Raw genomic sequence first — 22510 nt, 5'->3', positions numbered from 1 at the left:
TAGGAACCCATTCCTTGACCATCATAAGGAAGATCATCATGCTTGGCAACAAGGATGGTGGAACCAACCCGGCATGCCACCTTCACTTCCGTATGCCCCTACTCCCCATGGCTACATTGAGACCCTGGGTTGCTTATTGGCAGCAATTCACAAGAAGTGCTGTCTCATAGGGAAGCGAGATCTGTACAGTCCTCTCCTCCCCAACAAACCCCTCTCCCCAACAAGAAGAGACATCTGAGGAGCAGGAGGTCACTTCTCAAACACCTATTTCATCCTAGACGAGATGGTTATTGCCCCCACCACGTTCAATGGCTGACAATTTCCATCAGTTTCATGACCTTATAAAGAGAGTAGCTGACACTCTTCAGATTCCATTCATAGTACAAGCTGTTGGATATCCTGCAGTTACCCATTAAAAAGGTGCTCTGGATCCAGCTAAGACTGTGTGCCAGACACCTGCTATCGTTCTGCCAAGGTGTAAACAGGCAGGTAAGAAATATTATTATGTTCCCTTAATGACTGATTGATTTTTTTTGTTCTCCCCCATCCCCTCCCGTCTCCCCAAACTCCCTAGTGGTGGATGCGATAAATGAGCATCGTAAGTAACACTTCTGGAAAGTCTACTTCATATGACAAGGACCAAAAGAGACTGGGCCTTTTTGGATATAAGTTCTATTCATCCGCAACCCTGCAATTTAAGATCATGAACTATCAGGTAATCATGGCCAAATACAAACTGTAATAGATTTACAGCCTTTATTGAACATCTGCTGCAGAAACATAGGGAACAATTCCAGTCCGTCATTTCACAGGGCCAGAACCTCTCTTCAAACAGCCTTGAATGCTGTGGACACTACTGCCTGGAACATCTTCATGGCAGTTGTTATGCTCGGCATTTTGGCTCCAACTCTTGGGGATTCTGAGCGAAGTTCAGAAAACTGTTGAGGACCTCCTCTTCAACGGTCATAAGCTTTTTTCGGAGACCGTGGATGAATCCTTGTACACACAAAAGGACTCTAGGGCTACTTTACGATCACTGGTCATGTACAAATAAGACAAGATTTACTAGGTTACAGACTGCCCAGAGATGGTGTCCTGCTCAGTTCTCTGGATTCCATAGATCCACTGATAATCCCAGAAAAAGACTTAATTCCACAGAGAGAGTGCCATTCACTTGCACTCCATGAGCACTAAGTCATCTTCAAAGGAATAGTTCCGATGGGTCAGTCAAGGGATTGAATCCTCGCATGCCTCTGGTTTTACAGCTGCATCCATTTGCTTTTAGAGACCGCCTTTCTCATTTCCAACATGCTTGAAGGTGGATCACTACAGAGAAGTAAGTCATAGAGGTCATAACACTGGGCTATGCCATCCATTTTACATCCCTCCCTCACTTCTTCCTTTCCCATTTCCCCATCCCTTTTTAGGGACCCTGTTCACTGGTTTTATTGAGACAAGAAATGAACTTTGTCCTCCAATGAGGAGCAATGGAGACAGTTCCACCTCCTCACAAGGACAAAGGGTTTTACTCAAAGTATTTCCTTTTGCCAAAGAAGGATGGAGGATTGAGACCGATCTTGGATCTAAGACTTTTAAACAAATTTGTAAAGTCTCAGAAGTTCAGAATGGTGACTGGCAGCTATAATTCCTTCACTAGAGGAAAGGGATTGGTTTTTGGCCCTCGACCTACAAGATGCCTATTTCCATATAATGATACCTCCATCACACAGGAAATACCTATTTGTCACTTTAGTCCAGGACCATTTCCAGTACAGAGTTCTTCCCTTCAGCTTTTCTTCAGCTCCAATGGTGTTCTCAAAAGTCCTGGCAGCAGTGGCTGCTTACCTCAGATGAGAAGCAATCCTTGTCTTCCTGTACCTCAACAAATGATTATTCAAAGCTTGTTCCTACGAAGCAGTGCTATCTTCCATCCAGACATCCCATGTTCTTTTCCAGGAATTGTCTCTCCAGTTGAATGTAAAAACAAAAACATGTTAATCCCTGTACAGAAGATACACTTATAGGTGCATCCTTGGACTGATTGACAGTCAGGACCTACCTTCCCATAGAAAGATTCATATGTTTGTTGGGTCTGATAGGCAAAGTTCAGGAGAGCCCTTGACACATGATAAGGAGCTGTCTATAGTTCTTGTGACACATGGTAGTTTGCACCTCCATGACTGATTGCTTAAGGCTATGTATCTGCTGCTTGCAGGGTTGGCTCAGAGTGACTTGTTTTCCAGCCAGAGACACCTTACAGGCATGTGACAGTTCCTCTTCAAGTGAGCAGCTCCTTGGACTGGTAGAAAGATCAACTCAATGTCTGTGCAGTCATTCCCTTCTGTCACCCAGATCCATCAGTAACTATGACAATAGATGCACTGTTGGGATGCGAAGCTCACCTCAGTGCTCTGATGACCCAGGGCAGATGGACATCTAAGGAAACCAGTCTCCATATAATTCTGTTGGAACTCAGGGCAGTTAGGAATGCTTGCTTTCATTTCTTATCCCACATTGGGGCAAATCAATCACAGGCATGATGGGCAACGTATCCTGCATGTATATCAACACACAGGAAGGAGCAAGATCGCCCTCCCTGCTTGCCGAAACCATGAAACTATGGCACTGGTGTATAGCCTGTCAGATCCAAATTTCAGCTGTCTACCTCCCACATAGACAGAACCCCACAGCCAATATTCTCAGCAGATGCTTCTCGCAAGACTAAGAATGGGAGCTACGCTCTCAAATTCTTCACAGCTATTCTGAAGATGGGATCTTCCAGACATGGATCTCTTTGCCACCTCCAGGAACAAGAAGTGGGGGTGTAGGGCACCACTCTGTGGGAGACTCCTTTCTTCTATCTAACTGGGGAACTAGAGGTGTGGGGGGGAGTGCTACAGCACCTCCACGTTTTATGCAGGGCCTTGCTGCCGGCCCCCAACCTAGGGACCCCTGCCGTCATTGTCCCAGGCTCCGGCTAGCAGTGGAGTTTAATTGTAAACCGATAAGTCTGATGCTTATTGGTTAACTGGTTTAACTTTTACATCCGTACTTGTTATGATGCAACTGTTGTTCATCCCCTGCAAAGGGTGAGAGTACATTCTGCCAAATCAGCAGCAACATCCACAGCAATACTCAAGAATATGCCAGTATCTGAGTTATGTAGGGCTATAACAAAAGCTTCAGTACGTACATTTTCTAAACTTGGTACTACAGTACTGTCTTCAATTCTAGACTCAGTTCTGAAGCTCCCTCTGCTCATAAGCAACCTGAAGCGGAGCACCCAAAGGGACACTACTTAAAGAAGAAGAGATTACTCACTGTATGTAGTAACTGTGGTTCCTCCAGATGTGTGTCCCTGTGGATGCTCCACTACTCACCCTCCTTCCCCTCTGCTTCAGACTGTTCTCTGTGGGATGTTCAAGTGGAGAAGGAACTGAGGACAGTTTCCCATACATTGCTATATAGCCTTGGTGTGGGCACATGCTTGGGCCAAATGGACACGACTTGCAGAAAATCTCTGAACAAGATTCAAGAGATGCATGCATACTTGAAGCGAAGCACCTGTAGGGACATATATCTTGAAGAACTGCGGTTACTCACTTTGTGCAGTAACCTCTTCTGATGTCCTTGTGCTTTACAGTATGTTGTAATATGTCATAACGGGTATCTTAAATCTCCATAAGAGAAACACCTAGTTTGTACGTCTGATCTACTGGAATTAAAAGAAAAAGAAAGAAAACAAAATAAAGTCTGCTAGACCGTGGAAAATATCCTTTCTCTTTGTAACTCTTCTTAAAATAGCCTTCCAATGCCCAGATTGGATAACAATGTTGAGCAAAGACCCTAAATGAAAGGGACATATAAAGAAAATAATGGTGCACCAAGGCTGAAATTGAGTGGTTCATTTCTGTATCATAAAGAGCACTTTTTCTAATCCTAGTGTAGATAGCCTGCATTCTTGATGTGGTAGTGTTTATGATTATGATAATGATACCACATAGTGTTTAAGCTTTTTTTCTGTAAATCTCACAACATTCTGTAAAGGTGACTAAACATTATTATCCAGTCTTTATAAGTGCAGAAAACTAAGGTGTTGAGGTAAATTTGCAGCATGAACTAAGGCAAATCAGACACTTCAGTGCTGAGACTACACCTTAGGTCTCCACTTCCAGTCTTGTACCCTATCCACTGCACTCCACTGCTTCCTTAGTTTATATTATAAGTATTACAGGTTGGGCAGTGATTAATTTGAAAGTGAAATAAGATATGTCTATAACTGTTACAGCCAATACATGGTAACTTCAGAGTCCATGATTTAAACTTTTCAAATTTGCATGCATGAGGTGAGGCTCTCAGCAATAAAACATAATTAAGCCAAACTGGCAGAAATTAAGCTTCTAGGAGATAACTGGTAGGATAGATAATGTACTTCTTACCTGCAAGGAGATATTCACTTCAGGTTTGAAGATCATGTCAGCACACTAGTGGGAAGGACATGCACTACACCAAATCCAGCAATTAAATGGGGAACCTAGAGCCTGAGGTTTCAATCTCTTACTCATATGGAGGTAGCCTTTACTCAGGCTAGAGCATGTCTACCCATGCAGTTGCTTCAGAATAGCTATTTAGGAAGAGTCAAACCTCTAAAGATCCACATGTGCAGTTACTCTGAAATAGCTATTGTACTTTAAATTCACACTCCACCTTAATCTGAATTAATTTACACAAGTCTGTAGTTGATTTTGAGCGAGTGGTTGTTAATGGATTTTGGAAGGCACTATGCTCAGCCTCCTCGTGAGTGTATTTCTAACAGGCAGAAGGAATCCTCAGGCCTCCTAGGAGGATTTGGGGTGTATCCGCTCTGTTCAGTCAGGAGCCTTTTTGGGAGTACTGTAGTTAACATACTATATTAGACACTCTGTAATCAAAACAGTGGTGTTTCAGTATTTGCACATATACTTCTGAGTGAATAGTGGCTTATGAAATGACATTAACAAAAATGAAATATGAAGTAAATATTTCCAACCAGCACATGTTGTGTGGGAACATAGCTGTTAGATTGTTTAAAAATAAATCTGTTTTTTTCCTCTAACTGGTGTCTCTTTTGCATGTTAAAGTTCCAATATTGCTACTTTTTACTGACTGTATATTTTTGGAGAGTGGGGGTGTTGGATGTACTGTCTATATTCATGAAAAACACTTAGTCCATATGTGCTGAAAACAGTGTGATGAAGCTCGGAAACAAATAATTTACTTGGAACAGTTTTCCTGCTTAAAAGACTTCGGAATCCTAGGAATTTCCAGTAGTAGCAAAGCAGTAGCAGCAGCACTCTGCCAGGAGGAGGATATTGACCAGAGTTTCCATTGCTGGCCCCTACACGCACCTCACCTCAGATCCAGAATCCCCATCCATCAGCAACAAGAGGAAGAGAGAACCAGTCTTTAGACTCCTCAGCCTGGATGGTGACATTACATCTTGTATGTGACTTAACATCTCCTGTGCTACCAAAGGTCCTTACTGTTATCTCTGGGATGAGATTGGTCACCAGCCGGAGCAGCTCAAACTGCCAGTCAATCTAGCAGACAGCTGCACTAGGACTTACCATCTTCTTTCACCTTGTATGTCTCGGTAGCTTGATCTCTGGGCCAGGGTGGCAGCCAACAGCGATGACTGTTGGAGGTAGTGGAACAGCTCATCCAGCAAACCAGCACCTGGTCAGGACCTGGAGGCTGTGAATGACAAGGATACTTAATGTCTAACTTCAGGTTAAATCATTATCAGCCATAGAAAGCAATTGTTAGGCTCCTTATTCAAGGAACTATTGCTGGCCATTAACCACCTTCCTATTACTGTCATTTCTTGTACTTCCCACTTTCAAGAATGGTTATTGAGAAGTTAATGATGGGCCAATTCCAGCTACTCTTGGGTACCACAAGTTTCTGATGCATTTATTTTATTCAGCATTGGACATCTTTTTTACTTTTTACATTTCTGTTTTTACCACTTTGTGTTTAAGTTGGTGTCTACTGCATTTTAAAACTTGCGATCCCAAGTCTCAGAGCTCAGATCGAGCACTATGGAACCAAAAATAACAGTGAAGATGTTTGGGTTCAGGCTGGAGCTTGAGTTCTGAAACTCTCTCCTCCTCGGACTTCAGAGCCCAAGCTCCAGCTCCAGCTGCTGAGTATATATAGCTGCTTATTTTAAGCCTGAGTTTGAAGACTCTGAGACTTGCTAATATGGGCTTTAGAATGCAGTGTAGACATACCCTTAATTTCTTAACTGCAACATCAAACTGCTCCACTGATAAGTGGTGTAGAAATTAATAAATATTACTGCTTTAGTTTTCTTCAGTTAGTTCAAAAAGCCAATGTCTGTTATCACAAAAAATTGAAGCATATAATTAAACTTGGGCATTTTAAATAATCCATGTTTAAGTGACTGTTACTTAAAAATAGCCTGTACATTCTTCTTTATTGTATTTGTATGCCATTCATCCCCAAACACATCAGAACAAATTTGGTACTATAGTTTCACACTTGTCATTTTAATGTCACAACATACTGTGACATGCTATTAAAACCTCTGTTAATTATCCTGAAGCCCATATGGTCTGTGCAGGACTCCTCTGTATTTTCATCCCAGTTTTATAATCTTGGACACTAGCAGCCATACCAGTATGTTGAAGCTCATGATGTGAACAAATGGGAAAGTGAACATGTAGTGTTGGCCTTATGGTGTCTTGTATATATTTTCTACTGACATGAAGACAGAAAAAGATTATTATTTATCACTGAAGTTAATGCAGTAAAATTAGGAATGTGGCTATTACCTTCTCCTTTCCTTCCCTTCTGGGGTCAAAAGAAGATTTAACTTATTTTAGAGACTAACTTTATTTAATGGGGACTCCAAGTAGGATTAAGAAGTGGCTTCACTATTCTGCCTCTCATGCTGAAAGTTTTTAAAGGTTTTATCCAGTCTCCTTCCTTTTTCCCAGGTGCAGTATTTAGTAGAGAAGGGTGCAGTGATTGAACACGTAGACTACAGTGGAATGCGTCCATTAGACAGAGCAATTGGATGTCGAAATACGTCAGTAGTGGTCACACTACTTAGAAAAGGCGCCAAATTAGGTTAGTAAGCCCATCCTATATCATCAAAGCACAATTTTTGTTTGTGTTGTTTTTGTTTAGAAGGGAAAGAATTAAATGTCTGCTATAGTGCAATAATTGTCATTTTTCTAAAACAGAGTTTTAGAAAGTCTATCACGTTCCTTTTGAATGGAAGTCTATAAAACATGTTACATACAGAAACCGACTTTCAAAGAACTCTAAGTCAAGCACTCCAAAGTTAGAAAATGCCAGTTTTATGGTTACCCATGCAACCGTAATTGTCTCCTTGTGCACTGAATGCTGAACATAGTGAGCATTTAATTTAAAAGACTGAATCAAAATGCTTATGCTTAATTTAAAAGGCTGAATTACTGTTATGTGAGCAACCCTAATTCTGGTATTTCCAAATTTTTGAGTGCATGACTTTGCAACCTTAAGAATGTTCATTTAATGTAGACTTTTGTATGGTGCTTTCTAGAGTTTTTTAAAAGGAAAAAGGTAAACAAAACTTCTGTGGCATCCAGCTGTAACAACTGACCCATTATCATCAAGTGTCAAACTCTGAACCCTCAACACTGCAAGCCAGATTGCTGCCTCTTGAACTTCAGGATCTAAATATTTTAGCACGCACATGCTTTCCGCCTTGCCTCCTTTGCCTCTTTCTCTGGAACTGGAGGGAGCTCTGTCCCCATGTGGTGCCCCTTGAGACAAGCTTTGAGGGAGAATGAGCCACTGGGGCTAGGTGTGGGGTCTGGGGGCAGTTCATGGTGGGGAGAAGGCTGGGACTGGTTTGCTCTTTCCTTCTGCCACGTGATGTTGTCACAGGGGCATGGGCTATGAACTAGGTCCCACTAACTACATGTGCTCTGACAGCTCCTGGGAATTCCCAGTGCAGTGTGTGCTACTGGTGATGCTGATTTGACAGCAGTATTGCCAGTCCAGACTTATAATTTTTATATTCAGTTGTTATTTTGGTGTGCTGCATTTTCCTCGGGAATGCAAACAAGAGAAGGAAATGGTGAATTTTTTAAGAGTTTATATCTCAGCAAAAGGTGAATGGAATTTTATGGGAAAAAGAAAAAGGCATTTATGTAGTCTGAGGGCATTCCTGCTACCAAAATAATGCTGCAAACAAGAGAGGTGAGAGCTTCTCAAAGAAAATGTCTCAAGAATAGTTTGTAATGGAAGCTATTAGGCAACCTAAATATAGGGGTTGTTACTAGAGCCTGCCTGAAAAGGGAATTTTCTGCCCCAGGGAAAATTTCAGAGTTTTTTGGGGAGTGGGGAGGGGTGGAAGGTAAATATCTAAATTTTTCACAGGACAGAAATTTTCAACAGTTCTGTTTTGGGTGAACCAAAACAGATATTTTTTTGGCTTGCTAACTGCCCTCCTGGAGTTTGTCAATTTTACTCTCTCCCTGCAGGCAGAAAGTGAAATTGAGCCTTCCAGGCGGGCAGCTGGGGGGGCTGTCATTTTGATTTTTTTCCTAGCAGAAAACAGAAATTTTTGCATGGGAAAATTTCTAATTGTGCAAAAGCGGATTTTTCACTTGGAAATCATCTTCAGCCAGCCCTAGTTGCTTCTAGCTTTTCTTCATAATGTTTTGGTTCTAATAAAAAAATTCCTCTTCCATAACTTTTGGGGCTTCCATTAATTTAAATACATATCTACCCCGATATAACGCGGCCCGATATAACATGAATTCGGATATAACGCAGTAAAGCAATGCTTGGGGGGGGGGGGACTGCACACTCTGGCGGATCAAAGCAAGTTTGATATAACGCAGTTTCACCTATAACACGGTAAGATTATTTGGCTCCGAAGGACAGCGTTATATCGGGGTAGAGGTGTAGTTGTATAATAGGTATTTAGCATATGAAAATCTTTTCCAGACATTAATTCAGTGCATAGCTCAAGAGCTAGGTGATCAGAGCACTTTGGACACTTTTTTTTCAGGTGATAGCCACATGTTTTAAAGCTGATGAATCTGTACCAGCCTTGCTGGTCCAGTTGTATGAAATATATGTAGTGCATTAAGCAAACAGTCATTTTTTTTGTTCCCACTTCTGTATTTCCCATCTTAACACTTCGAACCTTAACTATAGCAGGAGGCTGTGGAGCCTCAAGAAAGCAAACGGGTACTAATGCTCAAGAAGGGGCTTTTCCCTTTAATACATACAGAATACATGCTGGTATGGTAAAGATTTTATCCACATTTATTTGGAATAGGGCCATTACATGCTAGTGGCTAGACATGAATTATGAAGTCATCCCAAAAGGGTACCGATAAAGCTGTTTATACTATGCCATAGGATGTAGTTCTGAAAAACCATTTTAGAACTCTCAGAGGTTATTTAAAATTGTATTGATATTATTTTTAATCTTCCATCTGTGAAACCAGGTGTCTTAGTTAGCAGGACTCTGCAGTTAGGATTCAGAGGATAGAAATAATTTTTAGAGGTTTCTGAAATGAAATCTAAAATAGCTTTTCTGTACACACTACTGTTCTGATTTTAAGGTCTCATATCTCACTATCTACTAGGATGGGCTAGAATCAAAAATCTTATATCACTGTTATAGGGAGAGGTGAGAATACTGGGCTTCTAATGACATAAAGGCCCTGTTTTTAGCCCTCATGGACTTAATCCATGGATTCAGGCATGAAATCCAGGACTGATGATGTTCAATCCTTGACCCATGTTTATCCTTTCTGAGGAGAAATTCCATGTTTGGGTTTTGTGTTACATTGCAGCTGTTTGAAAATGCTCAAAGATTTGGAATATTAACAGTCCTGGGGGCAACGGATTAGAGGGCAGAGGGCAGGTGATGTTGTCAGTTGCCTGAGGGATGCAATTAATTAATGGCTCTAGTGTATCCTGTGTTGCAGCAGTTAATTATGTGACTATTACTTTTGTGTCTTTGTGTATATGATTGCAACTGAGTCTGGGCGCCTTTAAACCACAGTTCAGGAAAGCATCCTTACTTAGGACTGCATTTAAACACATGCTTTGGTGCTCTCCTGAAATGGGACCTAAAGCAGGGCAGACACACTTGAACCATTAATACCAGGCTGCTGTATGTATAAGCATTTCTACAATCATTCCTCACTTGTGGAATATCCACTGAAGTTTTGAGTGCGAAACTATGTTGGAAACAAGCCTAGTTTTTTTTTCTAGTAATATCAGAAATGTCTTTTGAAAAGTATTTAATATTTTAACTTGCAGGAAACGCGGCGTGGGCAATGGCAACCTCTAAACCTGATATTCTGATTATTCTACTACAGAAGTTGATGGAAGAAGGAAACATAATGTACAAAGTAGGTAGATTCTTATTTTCATTGCTAACTGAAGGTAGGTAATGATTGTTAAAACACCTGTTGCTTTGTCTTTAAGAAAGTATTGATAATAAGGTATATGCAACCTCCTTCCCTCATGTTGTGGGGTATGGGAACCAAGGAGCTTTGACAGAAAATATCCTTCCCCTGTAAGGGAGAAATTGATTGGGAACATTCAGATCTTGGAAAAATGGATAAAAGGATTTGACCTGGATTTCCTTTACTGTGCTTCAAGTTGTTCATTGAAATATTGGTAATATTTAGTTATTCCTTAAAATGGCAGAAAGCTAATTTGCACATATCCTATTGAATTAGGTATGAACAAAATACATAAAGCATATCCTTTTGTTGAGATACTTCTCTGCATGTCATTTGTTTAAATATGAATTGAGCAAACTTTAGCATGCATGATAAATGCTTTTCTCTGGTGAGATATTGCTTCACAAGAAGTGGATTGGAAATGTCTTAAGTTGTGTGACATTCTTTCTGTATTTCGTTAGTGTAACATAGCTTCCATGGGTATTACATGGGCATCATTCAAAGGCCGTTTTAGCCACGGGATTTGAAATCCAGGGGGTCACCCCTTGTAAGGACTGCAAAGTTCTGCCTCTACATCTTTATTGCTACTTCTGACCTGCATCTGCAAAAAACAGAAAAATATGCGAAAAAGAGGCTCCTTATGACCTAAATAAGTGTATTTCAAACCCATTTTATTTTTATATCTTTTCAGGGGTTATTATTTTAAAGGTGTAACTGATTCTAGAGGAAGGGCTGATCTTGTGGTCTTTAATTTTTGTATTTTTAAATTTTGTATTCGTTTTACTGAATTGTGTTGTGTTTTATGCACTGTGGCCTAAGCCACTATATTAATGAACTCAAACTCAAAGTTTCATTGGTATACAGTGTTCAGGGCTAAGAGTTCTATCCCTGATGCCTTCATGAGGCTATAGTAGCATATATTTAGTGCAGTTACCTTAGTCTTCCCTGCTCCTTTAACTGCTTTTCCTTTAATTACCAAAAGTGATGGTTTTGGGGCACCCAACTTGAGGCATCTTATAAGAGCTTGGTTTTCAGAAAGAATTGAGCGCACAGCCTCTGAAAATCAGGTCCCTATCAAGTATCTCAAGTTGGGTGCCTAAAAATTGATGTAGCCAGAATAACTAATCACTTTTGAAAATGTAGGCCTACTTTTATAAAGAGAGACACCATGAGAGAACTTCTAACACAAGTTTATTATTTAGGCTAACACAAATTACAAAGCAAAGAAATTATGAAAAACAAGAAATTAACTATAAAATAATTAAAAAAAAAAAAGAAAAATATTTCAGTTTTATTAATTAAAACCTTTGCTAGTCCTTATCTAAATTCTGCTTTTGTAAGAAGCATTAGCAACATCTTCTCACGGACATTTATCTAACCACAGAGATGTTCTCTGAATGTCTTTTGGATTTTTTTTGAAATTTTAAAATTTGTTGGTAGTCGCTAGAGAAGGTTAGTTTCAGTTTTCAATCTCTCTTAGGCAAGTCAAGATGTCCCTGCTTCCTGCCCCCCTGCAATTCCTTCCCTCCACCCCCCAGCAAATCACACAGCAGCAAGACACCTTTATTGTTTCAATTCCAGCTCCTAAATGAATTTGGGAGGTGTTGGAATCTACATTTGTATGTTGCTCAGGATATAGACTGTCCTTCCTCTGAGTTTATCCTGAGATTTTATAGGTAGGCACCACCTCCAATAAAAGGTGTGGCTTAAAGGCATCATCTGGCCTGCAGAGTTTTGCTGTTTAGACTTTTAAGCCAGTTGTTCAATTATCCTCTGTAAAACTGTTCCACATCAAATACCAGACCAAGAAGTTGTGTTATCAACAAGACCTTACATGTCTGAAGAACTCTGCTTTGGCACCATTTGTTACAGATTTAAATGTAAATATTTGAATAACTATCCCTGTTTTTGAAGAAAAAAAATACTTATTTGTAAATACAAAATCTATAAAAACAGATTCTATTTGAAGAGCGTCTGTTTAGCAAATGTTAAATCGGAATGATTAATATTGAGGAATTTACAAATCCAACTTCTAAAGCTCTTGTGTTCTAAACCTATAGAAAGGGAAGATGAAGGAAGCAGCTCAGCGATATCAGTATGCCTTAAGGAAGTTTCCTCGGGAAGGGTTTGGAGAAGAAATGAAAGCTTTCAATGAACTAAGAGTTTCCCTGTATTTAAACCTGTCACGGTGTCGCAGAAAAACAAATGTAAGTTCTTATTGTTGCTCAGGTACTTGGAGTACTAGAAACCTCAATGAAGCTCAAACCTCATAAATGTATAAAGGGCTAGTATGCTGTCCTTGCACCATGATGTTCTTGTGATTCTTGCTCTTCCTGCTGAGCTAAAGGAGAGGCAGGCAAAGCTACCACTGGGAGGATGTACAGAATATGTGGTACTAGCATGAAATGAGGGGCAAGGGGAGAGGGGCAAACCATACAGGTGGGCAGATTACCTGTTACTCCAGAAGTGATTGCTACTGTCATGGGTCACTGCACATGTAAGTGCTGGGACCCCTTCCTTCCCAACCTCTAGTATTAGTAAACTCCTTATCCACTGTTGTTTCAGCCATCATCTACTGATTTTGAGCCCTATGTTACCACAACCAATGGGACTCCTCATAAAGTAAAGTAGTACTCAGGGCTTGTCTACATGGGTGAAATTGACCAGCATAGCTATTCCAGAATAACTGCCCTGCTTTTATTCTGGAATAGTGTTGACATAGGGGGCTATAACAGAATAGTTATTCTGAAATAGGTATGCTGGACAACTTCCCTGTGTAGATAAGCCTTAGAGGTGGCAGCATAAGGTCCATCCCAATCCCCACTTTTTTTTTTTAACCCTCCAACTTTACTTTTGCCAATTTAAATAGTACTGTCTGAAGTGGGTAGGCTATGGGAGCTCTCAAGATTGTTTCTGTTAGTGTCTGCAACTTACGTGCATGTAATATTTTAAAAATATTTAAATGTCACTGTATACATTGAAAATATAATTGCTATTAAATTAGGACTTTGGCATGGCAGAAGAGTTTGCTACCAAGGCACTTGATCTGAAACCCACATCCTATGAAGCCTATTATGCTAGAGCAAGAGCCAAGAGAAACAGCAGGTACTGTCTGTGACTGTGTCTATAACATTTTTAAACAGCTAATTCGCAGGTAAATTTAAGGTGCTTTAAGTTAGAGATACTTGCTAATTCTTTGTCCCCTTTTCTTCTTTTCCGTTTGTGTTTATTAATTTTGTTGGGAGTTAAGTGAATTTAATGCAAGTGAAAGGTGCCAGGCAGGCAGGATATTAAACAGTTGTTTCTGGAATTCCTCATGACACTTGTTTAAATAATGATGGTCAGAGTGAGTAAATGCCCAGTTTTGGTATCTACCTTTTTATAAATGACTGTAAATTAAGCTATATTCCCTTTTATCCTATCCTTTTCCATAGGCCAAAAGCCCTCTTTGGGGTTTGGCTTAGTGTTGACAAGCCCATCACCTGGACTGAGCCAGCAGTAATCCATCAGCATTCCTTGCAGGGTACCAAAACTAGCTAACTGGATGGGTCAGCAGTAAAAACCCTGAAACTATTATAGGTGACAGAATGCCAAAGGACAAGAAGCTGTTGAATGAGCAGCAGTCCAAGATGTAGGCAAGAGTGGGGCAGGGAAGAGTAGTTGTCAGCTCTTGGTAGTACTCCTGAGGACATTCTGCACAAAAAAAAAAATTAAAAATCTGTGCACAATATTTTAAAATTCTGCAAGTGTTGTTTGTCAAATAAAAGTGAAAGCTCCAGCATGGCACTGGGGAGCACAGACCAGTGGCTGCACAGAGGTGGGAGATCACTGTGCAGTTATGGACTCGATGGTGAGGCTGCACCCAAGGCTGACACAGTGCAGGGACTGAGCCTGCCCCAGAAACATTGCAGGGCCCTGCCCCTCCGTGCCAGGTGCACCAGGTGTGGGCAGGCAGGCTGAGCAAGGCAGGATCCAAGTGTGGAGGGGCTTAGTGTGTGGGTATCCGGATGGGGGTTGAGAAGATTCTGTGAGGGGCAATCTGGGTGCGGGCGGCTCAGTGGGGGATCTGGGTTCGGGGGAGATTTGGATGCACAGGGGCTTGTTGGGGGGTTCTGGGTGCAATGGTAATAGACTCTGCAGGGGGGTCCATGTGAAGGTGGTTGGGGCTTAGTGAAGGGGTCTGGGTGCAGGGGGGCTAGAATTCACAGGGGAGTCTGAGGGGTTAGTGGGGGGTCCAGCTGGGGGAGTGGGGCTCAGTGGGGTGAGGATCCAGGTGTGGGTGGCTCGTCGAGGTACTTCAGGTGCAGAGGGAGGGGGGTTTTGAGTGTGGAGGGGTGAGGCTCAGTGGGATATGAGGTATGGGTATGGGGAGGGAGTCTGGATCTATGGGGGTTGGGCAGATGGGGGAGCAGCTCCCTGTACAGTGATCCCTCCCCCTGCAGCTGAACAGCAATGGGTGCAGGAAAAGCAGGGAGGAGGGAGTTTGCATAGCTTCCTACAGCTGCGGATAGGTCTGACACAGCCCTGGATGCCGTGCAGGGGAAGAGGAAGTCCCATCCTCCCCAGCCCAGCCGGGACTAGGAGCTGAGCCCAGCACAGTGTACGAGCCACCTCAGTCTTCTTCAGTCCCACCCTCTGCCCCACAGTGATTTACCTCTCTGCTGGCTGTCCTAGGCACCTGAAACATACTGCTGGGGAGGGTCATGTGACCGCTGTTGCGTGGCTTCCCTTTGCTTCCCCATCAGAGAGTCATTTTTCTGCAGGGAAGCAAAGAAATCTGCAGGCAACATAAATTCTGCACATGTGCAGTATTCCCCCAGGTGTATGGTGGGAACCTAACCCTCCAAAGAATCTGGTCCCAGCAAGAGGTACCTTTTCCCTTCTTTTCCTGCAGCCAGAGAGAGAGGAGTGCACTTATTCTGGGGTATGGAACATTACAAAGGAACTCTGTGTGCCAGTTACAGTGAAGCACCTTTTGTGCTGAATTCCTTATCCCCGCCTGCTGCTGTGTCCAGTGCTGCCAGCTAACTCACTGCTTTTGCCTTCTTGAAGGGCTTCTGATCCTCCAATGGGATGGAGTGGGAATGATATGGGACTTCTTTGTCTCTTCTCCTCATTCCTAAGGTGCCCTTTGAGTGTTGAGAATTCCCTAATTTCCCTACCACCACATTAAGTAACAGATACTGTTAAAAGACAATAGATCAAAGGGCTGCCTTGATGGGTAATAGAGATCACAGCCAGTACACAATGGTGGAAGTTTAATTGCCCAAAGTTGTAATAATTTTTTTTAATTTTAGAGGGACAAGGTGGGTGAGGGGTTCTTTTGGAACAGTTTACTTTTATTTATTTTGTCCTTTACACAGACAGTTTCTTACAGCTCTTGCTGACCTACGTGAAGCCATAAAATTGTGCCCCAGTAACCAAGAAATCAAAAGGCTCCTATCTAGAGTAGAAGAGGAGTGTAAACAGTTTCAGAGAACACAGCAACAAAAGCAGCAGTCTCCACAGCCAGCACAGCAGAATGACTCTGACAATGAGGACGTTCTTGTCCAAGGAGTGAATGATCATTTCAATCTTGAAGAAAGAGAAGAAGAATTTCCACACCATGATGACCCCTTTCCATCTTCACAGAGGCTGCAGCGTTCCCAGACAGCTTCTCCCTACAGCAGAACCCTTCAAGATGGCCTTCAGCAGAAAGCCAGACCCATGTCCCCTCAGAAAAAAAATGGGAGTAAATATCTGAAAGAACCAGGGTTGATCATGCAACCTACAAAGCAAGCACAGATTGTGAAAACTAATCAGCATTTGAATTCCATTCAGCCTGGATCAAGAACTGGAGCTACACTGTGTAGTGCAAAGACACCGTCTCCTTTTCAGCATCTTCCCACAAATGCTATGCCTGTCCGACATCCTGGAAATCTAGCCAGTAAAAGTCAGCATTTAGATGGGCCAAACACTTTATCATCTGGAAGCAATCCCACAGGTTTCAGTTCTGGACTGTACAATGAAAAGTTAGCATCCAACCAGTGTCCCCATTTACAGCATAGTGAGAGTGTCTCTTCTCACTCTTTCATAAGCAAGGCCAAAACCACTGATAGGCTTACTGTCCTTGCACCTTCAGTCATGGAGAAAGCAGCTCCAATTCAAGGAATTCAAATGAATTGCAGTGAAGCAAGGCAGCAAGCCTCTGTAACTAATGTCATCTCTTCTGGCTCTCCATCTAGCAGCATCATTGTTTCCAGCTCAACCAGTAGTTTAACTTCAAGCAGCAGCTTTTCAGATAGCGTGAAAGGGTTAGGGCCAGATGTTCGAATCAAGGAAAATAAAGTTAGTCAAGTTCAGAGTGGTACGCCTGAACACAGACCTCGGAATACACCATTTATGGGGATAATGGATAAGACAGCAAGGTTCCAGCAGCAGAGTAATCAAACTAATCGCACTTGGCATTGTCAGGCCTCTGAAGGGTTACTAAAAGATGCTTCTGGTGGGTTTGTTCAATCTGTAAGCTGTGAGCAATTCTCTGCCAGACAGACAGGTGGATACAGTAATCAGACTAAAACTTCCTCTCCTGCTATTGCCCCGGGAGAAAATATCCAAAATGGAATGCAGCCTAAAGAACTTGAAGAGCTCAAGGGCCAAAAGCCTGCCCACTGTCAAGATACCAGGATGTCTAAAACTGTTCCTCATTTGTATCCAGATGCTATATCTGAACAGCAGTCTCAAGTTAATAAGGAAGGTCATCTAACTCCTGTCACTTCTGCAAAACCAAAGCGATCTTTCATAGAGTCTAATGTATGAATATCATTTGATATAATAATAAACTGTTTGTAAAACTTAGCACATAACAGCATATTGATTACTTATGTTAATCACTACTATAGGGCTGTTGCATCATAGAATAGTGTTTCTGCATAACATATTGATTATTATCTGGCCACTTTTCTAATTATGAGTAGGTTTTCCATGCTGGCCAGTATTATTCATAGAAATATGGGATACAACCACTTCCTTAAGAAGCTATATGTACCACCATGGAACAAGAATATAACTGGAATGTCAAATTTAACTAGAAATGCATTTACATGGTTAGCTAAGATTGTGAATGCACCGAATTGGGACCGTGAAAGAGGAAAAAAAATTACTTTTCATTATATTCCATCCTTATTGTAAGACTTATAACATTTTCCTCTTATACAGGGCTTTAATCTTGGCTTTTGATTGTACTAAAAGTCATCACTTGCATAATAATCATAACTATGCCTCTTTCTAGTACTTAAAATGCTTGATTCCAACAAAGTTATGAGGGTAAAATACATAGTATGTAACATCCAGATCTGTAAATGACTGTTTTCTTATCAAGTAGATATAGTATTATTTCATTAGTTCACTAGGGGGATTTAATTGGGATGCATGATGTAAATTTAGGAACTTTAAGTCTCTTGTATATGAGTAACTTTAAGTAGCTATGTTTTGACATGTAAATATTATATTTTTAATTACTACAAGAAACCAAGTAAATCCAGTAAATTACAGCAACAGATTTTGCATGCATTTTTAAAAAAAGCTTCAACCATACTGGTTATTGCACTGAATATTATTATATTATGGCATGTTAACAGTATACCAGTAACCGCACTTTATATAGTTTACCTAAAATACCTTTGAGGTGCTACCTTAATACAAAATGATGTATTGTACATTCACAAAGAAGAGGTACAGGAATGAAATACTTTATAGAAACATTTTTATAGGAAGCCTGATGTATTATTTTGAGAATATAAAGATGAACATTTGAGGAAAGGGGCAGGTGCGTATTTGCTTTGTAGGATGGGGTAAAATTTTTTTTTTCAGCGCTTGAGAGGAAGAAGGTTCTATATTTGCAAGAATGTTTTCAAAATGAATAGTTGTAATGACATTCCTGTGTGTAATAAAGGTTTGTGTTGTACAAGTTGGAATTTTCAACTTTTATTCCCATGTACAGTATGTATGTACGTTGTAAAAACAACCTTACACGTTTTTACAAATTCCTTAGGAATTTGCATTATTACACCCTAGCTTATTTATTGTTTACTGTTTCTTTGATATTTGTAGAAGTCTTGTTCTCTTCTTCAGTAGTTCTCTTTTTGCACTGCTACTGTATTTTTTCCTTATGAAATAAAGACTATTAATATAGTGGGTTGAGAGGTGCACTCTTATTTTGTGTATTGTGTACTGGTATAAAACCACCAACAGATGCACACAAATTAAATCAATGATGTGTATGTAGTACAGTTATAGAAAAGGGTCTGCTTGTAACTGCATTATATGATTCTCCCCACCCCCCATTTTTCCTGATGAGGCCCATATAGCTTCACCAGTATCTTCTGAGGGTAAACACTGAGGTCTGGAGAATATGCAGGATGATCTTTTGAAGGTGGAAGACTTGTCTTGATTGCCATCAGTTTCTCCAGTACAGTAGAACCTCAAAGATACGAACACCAGAGTTACGGACTGATGGTCAACCAGATGCCATGGGGATCTGGAAGTAAGCTATCAGACAGCAGCGCAGATGACAAACCCCCAAACAAATAGTGTACTGTACTGTGCCTATATTGCATCTTCTTGGCTTTCTGTTGCCACCCCACCTCCATGCACGGGGCAGCCACTTACTGGTAGGAGGTGGTGAATGCTGTTTTCCCCTCTTCCTCTTCGCTAGCTGGGAGGAGGACAAGTTTTCAAACTCAGATCCCAGGAAAGAAACTTCCCAAGCTGCTACTGAAACCTGGCCTGGAGTGTAAGCTGCTGGAGCTGGAGCTCCTGCCTGCAAACTGTGCTGTGGAGGAGCAGCTCAGTTTTAAAGGGCCTGCACCACGCACCCACTGACACTGCAGTGTTCCAGGGTGCCTCACTCATCACCCTTGCAGCCAGGGGGTTAGAACCAGTTGCCTGTATCCACCCCCATTGCAGGTGATTAGCTGCAGTTGTGGAGCCAAGCATGCCTTCTTGGAGTCACTGCAGACGCAAGTGAACTGGCTGCTCCATCAGAGAGATCAAGAGATGCTCTCAAGGCATGCTTAGAGTGTTCCTAGTTCTCCAACTAGATAGAGGAATGGCTCTTTATTTTCCAGAATATATTCGGCCCTGGAGGTTACCGTGGACAATGAGTAGGAGTATCTGGTTAAACCACTAATATTTTTATCTGCTGCAAGGACTTGTCTGCACAGAGAAATTATAATGATGTATAAGATCGGGTGAATTTAAAGTGTTGTAACAATAAAAATCAGTGTATGGACACTCCTATTTTGATATGGGTGTCTTTTTCCAGTTTACCTTATGTTGTTTCAGAAGCAGTTTTAGCTAAACTGCAAAAGGCTGATCTTAATCCAGAGTAAGGGTATGTCTATGCTACTCACGTTACAGTGCGGCTGCGGCAGTGCTGTGACATAGGCAGTGTAGATATGCTTTATCGCTCGGGGAGAGCTCTCCTGGCAATAAAAAAAAAAAAAAAATCCCTAATGAGCAGTGATAGCTTTATCCCGGCGATAAAGTGCTGTCTATACTGCTGCTTAACAGTGCTAAAACTTTAGTTGTTCACCCCTGAAGGACAAAAGTTTTAGCATTGAAAGTGGCAGTGTAGACAGGGCCGATGAGAAGGGGGGGAAGCCAATAAAAAATTACTGGGGCCCGGCATTCCGGAAGGGGGCCGGGGCCTGGCTTTGTCGGTCCTGTTTAGCTGGTCCACCCTCAGTGGTGGGCCAGAAAAAATTTTTTCACCGGGGCCCGAACCTGCACTTGGCGGCCCTGAGTGTAGACACAGCTTAAGAGCCTTCATATAGGGGTGTTATACCGGCATAATTTAACTTTAAGCACTGTAGTTATACTGATATAATTATCCTTGAAAAATCTCCTTTATAGGCAAGCCCTAAATAAGAAAAAAAATTTCAGTCCAAAGCATCAAACTGCCTGGATTATTTATCTCCTAGAACAAAGGTTTGACTGAACTGAATTTACTTCTGTCAGCCAAAACCAGTGAGCGAGTCAGATGCCAGGTGCTGATAAAAATAAGTTAAACCACTCTTTGAGACCTTATAAAAATGATAGCAGGCTTCAACTACCTGAAGCGAGGTTCCAAACAGGATGGAGTTCTGCTGTTCTTAGTGGTGGCAGATGACAGAACAAGGAGCAATGGTCTCAAGTTGCAGTGGGGTAGGTCTCGATTGGATAGTAGGAAAAACTATTTCACTAGGAGGGTGGTGAAGCACTGGAATAGGTTACCTAGGGAGGTGGTGGAATCTCCTTCCTTAAAGGTTTTTAGGTTTTAAGGCCCAGCTTGACAAAGCCCTGGCTGGGATGATTTAGTTGGGGTTGGTCCTAATTTGAGCAGGGGGCTGGACTAGGTGACCACCTGAGGTCTCTTCCAACTCTAATCTTCTATGATTCTATTAATCAGTTTTATAAAAGCAGGGCCACTCAGACCTTCCTCAGCTGTCGCAGCCCAACAACCATTGTTAAAGTGGGCTGCAGTTTCCTTTCCTTGAACATGTCAGACTGTTCAGACTTTCCTTGACAAAGATACCAAAGAAATGTGTAATACTGCCATGGTCCTGCTGCCAGATGCTAGGGGGTTCTGGGGTCACTCAGAGAGGAAGAGGAGGCAATAATGCATTCTTATACAGAAGTGACAGTGGTACACTTCCAATGTTCATCTTCTCTAGCTTTGTCAGAGTCAGGAAGCATTGCTGAACATGGGAAATTGAGTGACGAGGGTCTAGCCAATATTGCAGGAGCCGTTTTAGGAGACTTCCTATGAGATTACGGGTAGCTTGTTCTTCATCCCATTGCTCTTGCTGAAGATGTAGTGGAAAAGCAGATAAAGGTTGGGAGTAATCCCTCAAAAACCGCAGGATATGTAAGAACAACAAAGATTAAATCCTTAGCGAGTCCAGATTACTGTTCTTGGAGGTCTGTTGATGGGTCTGACTGAGACTATGGCCTGGTCTACACTACGCGTTTATACCGAATTTAGCAGTGTTAAACCGAATTAACCCTGCACCCATCCACACAACGAAGCCCTTTATATCAATCCCCGATGAAGGGAGTAGCGTTGAAATCGGTATTGCCGTGTCGGATTAGGGTTAGTGTGGTCGCAAATCGACAGTATTGGCCTCTGGACGCTACCCCACAGTGCACCATTGTGACCGCTCTGGACAGGAATCTGAACTCGGATGCACTGGCCAGATAGTGCATCCGAACTTTTGAATTTCATTTCCTGTTTGCCCAGCGTGGAGCGCCGATCAGCATGGGTGACCATGCAGTCCCAGAATCCAAAAAGAGCTCCAGCATGGACCGTACAGGAGATACTGGATCTGATCGCTGTATGGGGAGACAAATCTGTTCTATCAGAGCTCTGTTCCAAAAGATGAAATGCCAAAGCATTTGAAAAAATCTCCAAGGCTATGATAGACAGAGGCCAGAGCAGGGACTTAGAACAGTGCTGCGTGACAAGCGTAAGGGAAAGCCAAAGAATCAAATGGATGCTCAAGGAGGGGGGACCGAGGACTCGAGCTATCCCACAGTTCCTGCAGTCTCCGAAAACTATTTGTATTCTTGGCTGAGCTCCCAATGCCTGAAGCGTCAGAAACATTGCCGCGGGTGGTTCAGGATATATGTTGTCAATTTCCTCCCCTCCCCCGCCCGTGAAAGAAAAGGGAAAAAAATCGTTTCTCGCCTTTTTTCAATGTCAGCGTATGTTTACTGGATGCTGCTGGTAGCTGCAGTGCTGAACAGCAGCATCCCCTTTCCTCCCCTTCCCGATGGCAGACAGTGCACTAGGCTTGGTAACTGTCCTCATCATCCTGTGAGTGCTCCTGGATGGCCTCGGTGATTCCCTCCTTTAGGCTTTGTCTCCTGGAGATTCAGTCCTGCCTGGACTATCATAGCAGCTGGAGGCTACCTCCCCCTCATTTTATCTCAATAAAGTCAGTGTTTCTTATTCATGCATTCTTTATTACTTCATCACACAAATGGGGGGATAACTGCCACGG

The 22510-nt window shown here is 41.9% G+C and overlaps 1 protein-coding gene and 1 long non-coding RNA gene across 6 annotated transcripts in view; one reads left to right on the top strand and one right to left on the bottom strand.

The window, feature by feature from the left end:
• TANC1 (tetratricopeptide repeat, ankyrin repeat and coiled-coil containing 1) overlaps window positions 1-18659 on the top strand; it is a 197949-nt gene extending 179290 nt beyond the window's left edge. For all 5 annotated transcript variants that reach the window (XM_050969154.1, XM_050969158.1, XM_050969155.1 and 2 more), the window contains 5 exons: window positions 7002-7134; window positions 10339-10430; window positions 12548-12694; window positions 13492-13592; window positions 15851-18659. In XM_050969154.1, coding sequence (XP_050825111.1) covers window positions 7002-7134; window positions 10339-10430; window positions 12548-12694; window positions 13492-13592; window positions 15851-17285 — 1908 coding nt within the window. In that variant the 3' untranslated portion in view covers window positions 17286-18659. The remainder of the gene's footprint in view (window positions 1-7001; window positions 7135-10338; window positions 10431-12547; window positions 12695-13491; window positions 13593-15850) is intronic.
• LOC127058914 (uncharacterized) overlaps window positions 1-20780 on the bottom strand; it is a 68241-nt gene extending 47461 nt beyond the window's left edge. Inside the window, exons 1-3 of the long non-coding RNA XR_007776492.1 lie at window positions 20582-20780; window positions 19880-19951; window positions 5607-5733 (exon numbers count right to left, since the gene is read on the bottom strand). This is a non-coding gene — a long non-coding RNA (uncharacterized LOC127058914). The remainder of the gene's footprint in view (window positions 1-5606; window positions 5734-19879; window positions 19952-20581) is intronic.
• Between the last annotated feature and the right edge of the window lie 1730 nt (window positions 20781-22510).

This window comes from Gopherus flavomarginatus, chromosome 10 (assembly GCF_025201925.1).
Source record: "Gopherus flavomarginatus isolate rGopFla2 chromosome 10, rGopFla2.mat.asm, whole genome shotgun sequence".
Lineage (NCBI taxonomy): Eukaryota > Metazoa > Chordata > Testudines > Testudinidae > Gopherus > Gopherus flavomarginatus.
This window is presented reverse-complemented; position numbering and strand designations above follow the sequence as displayed.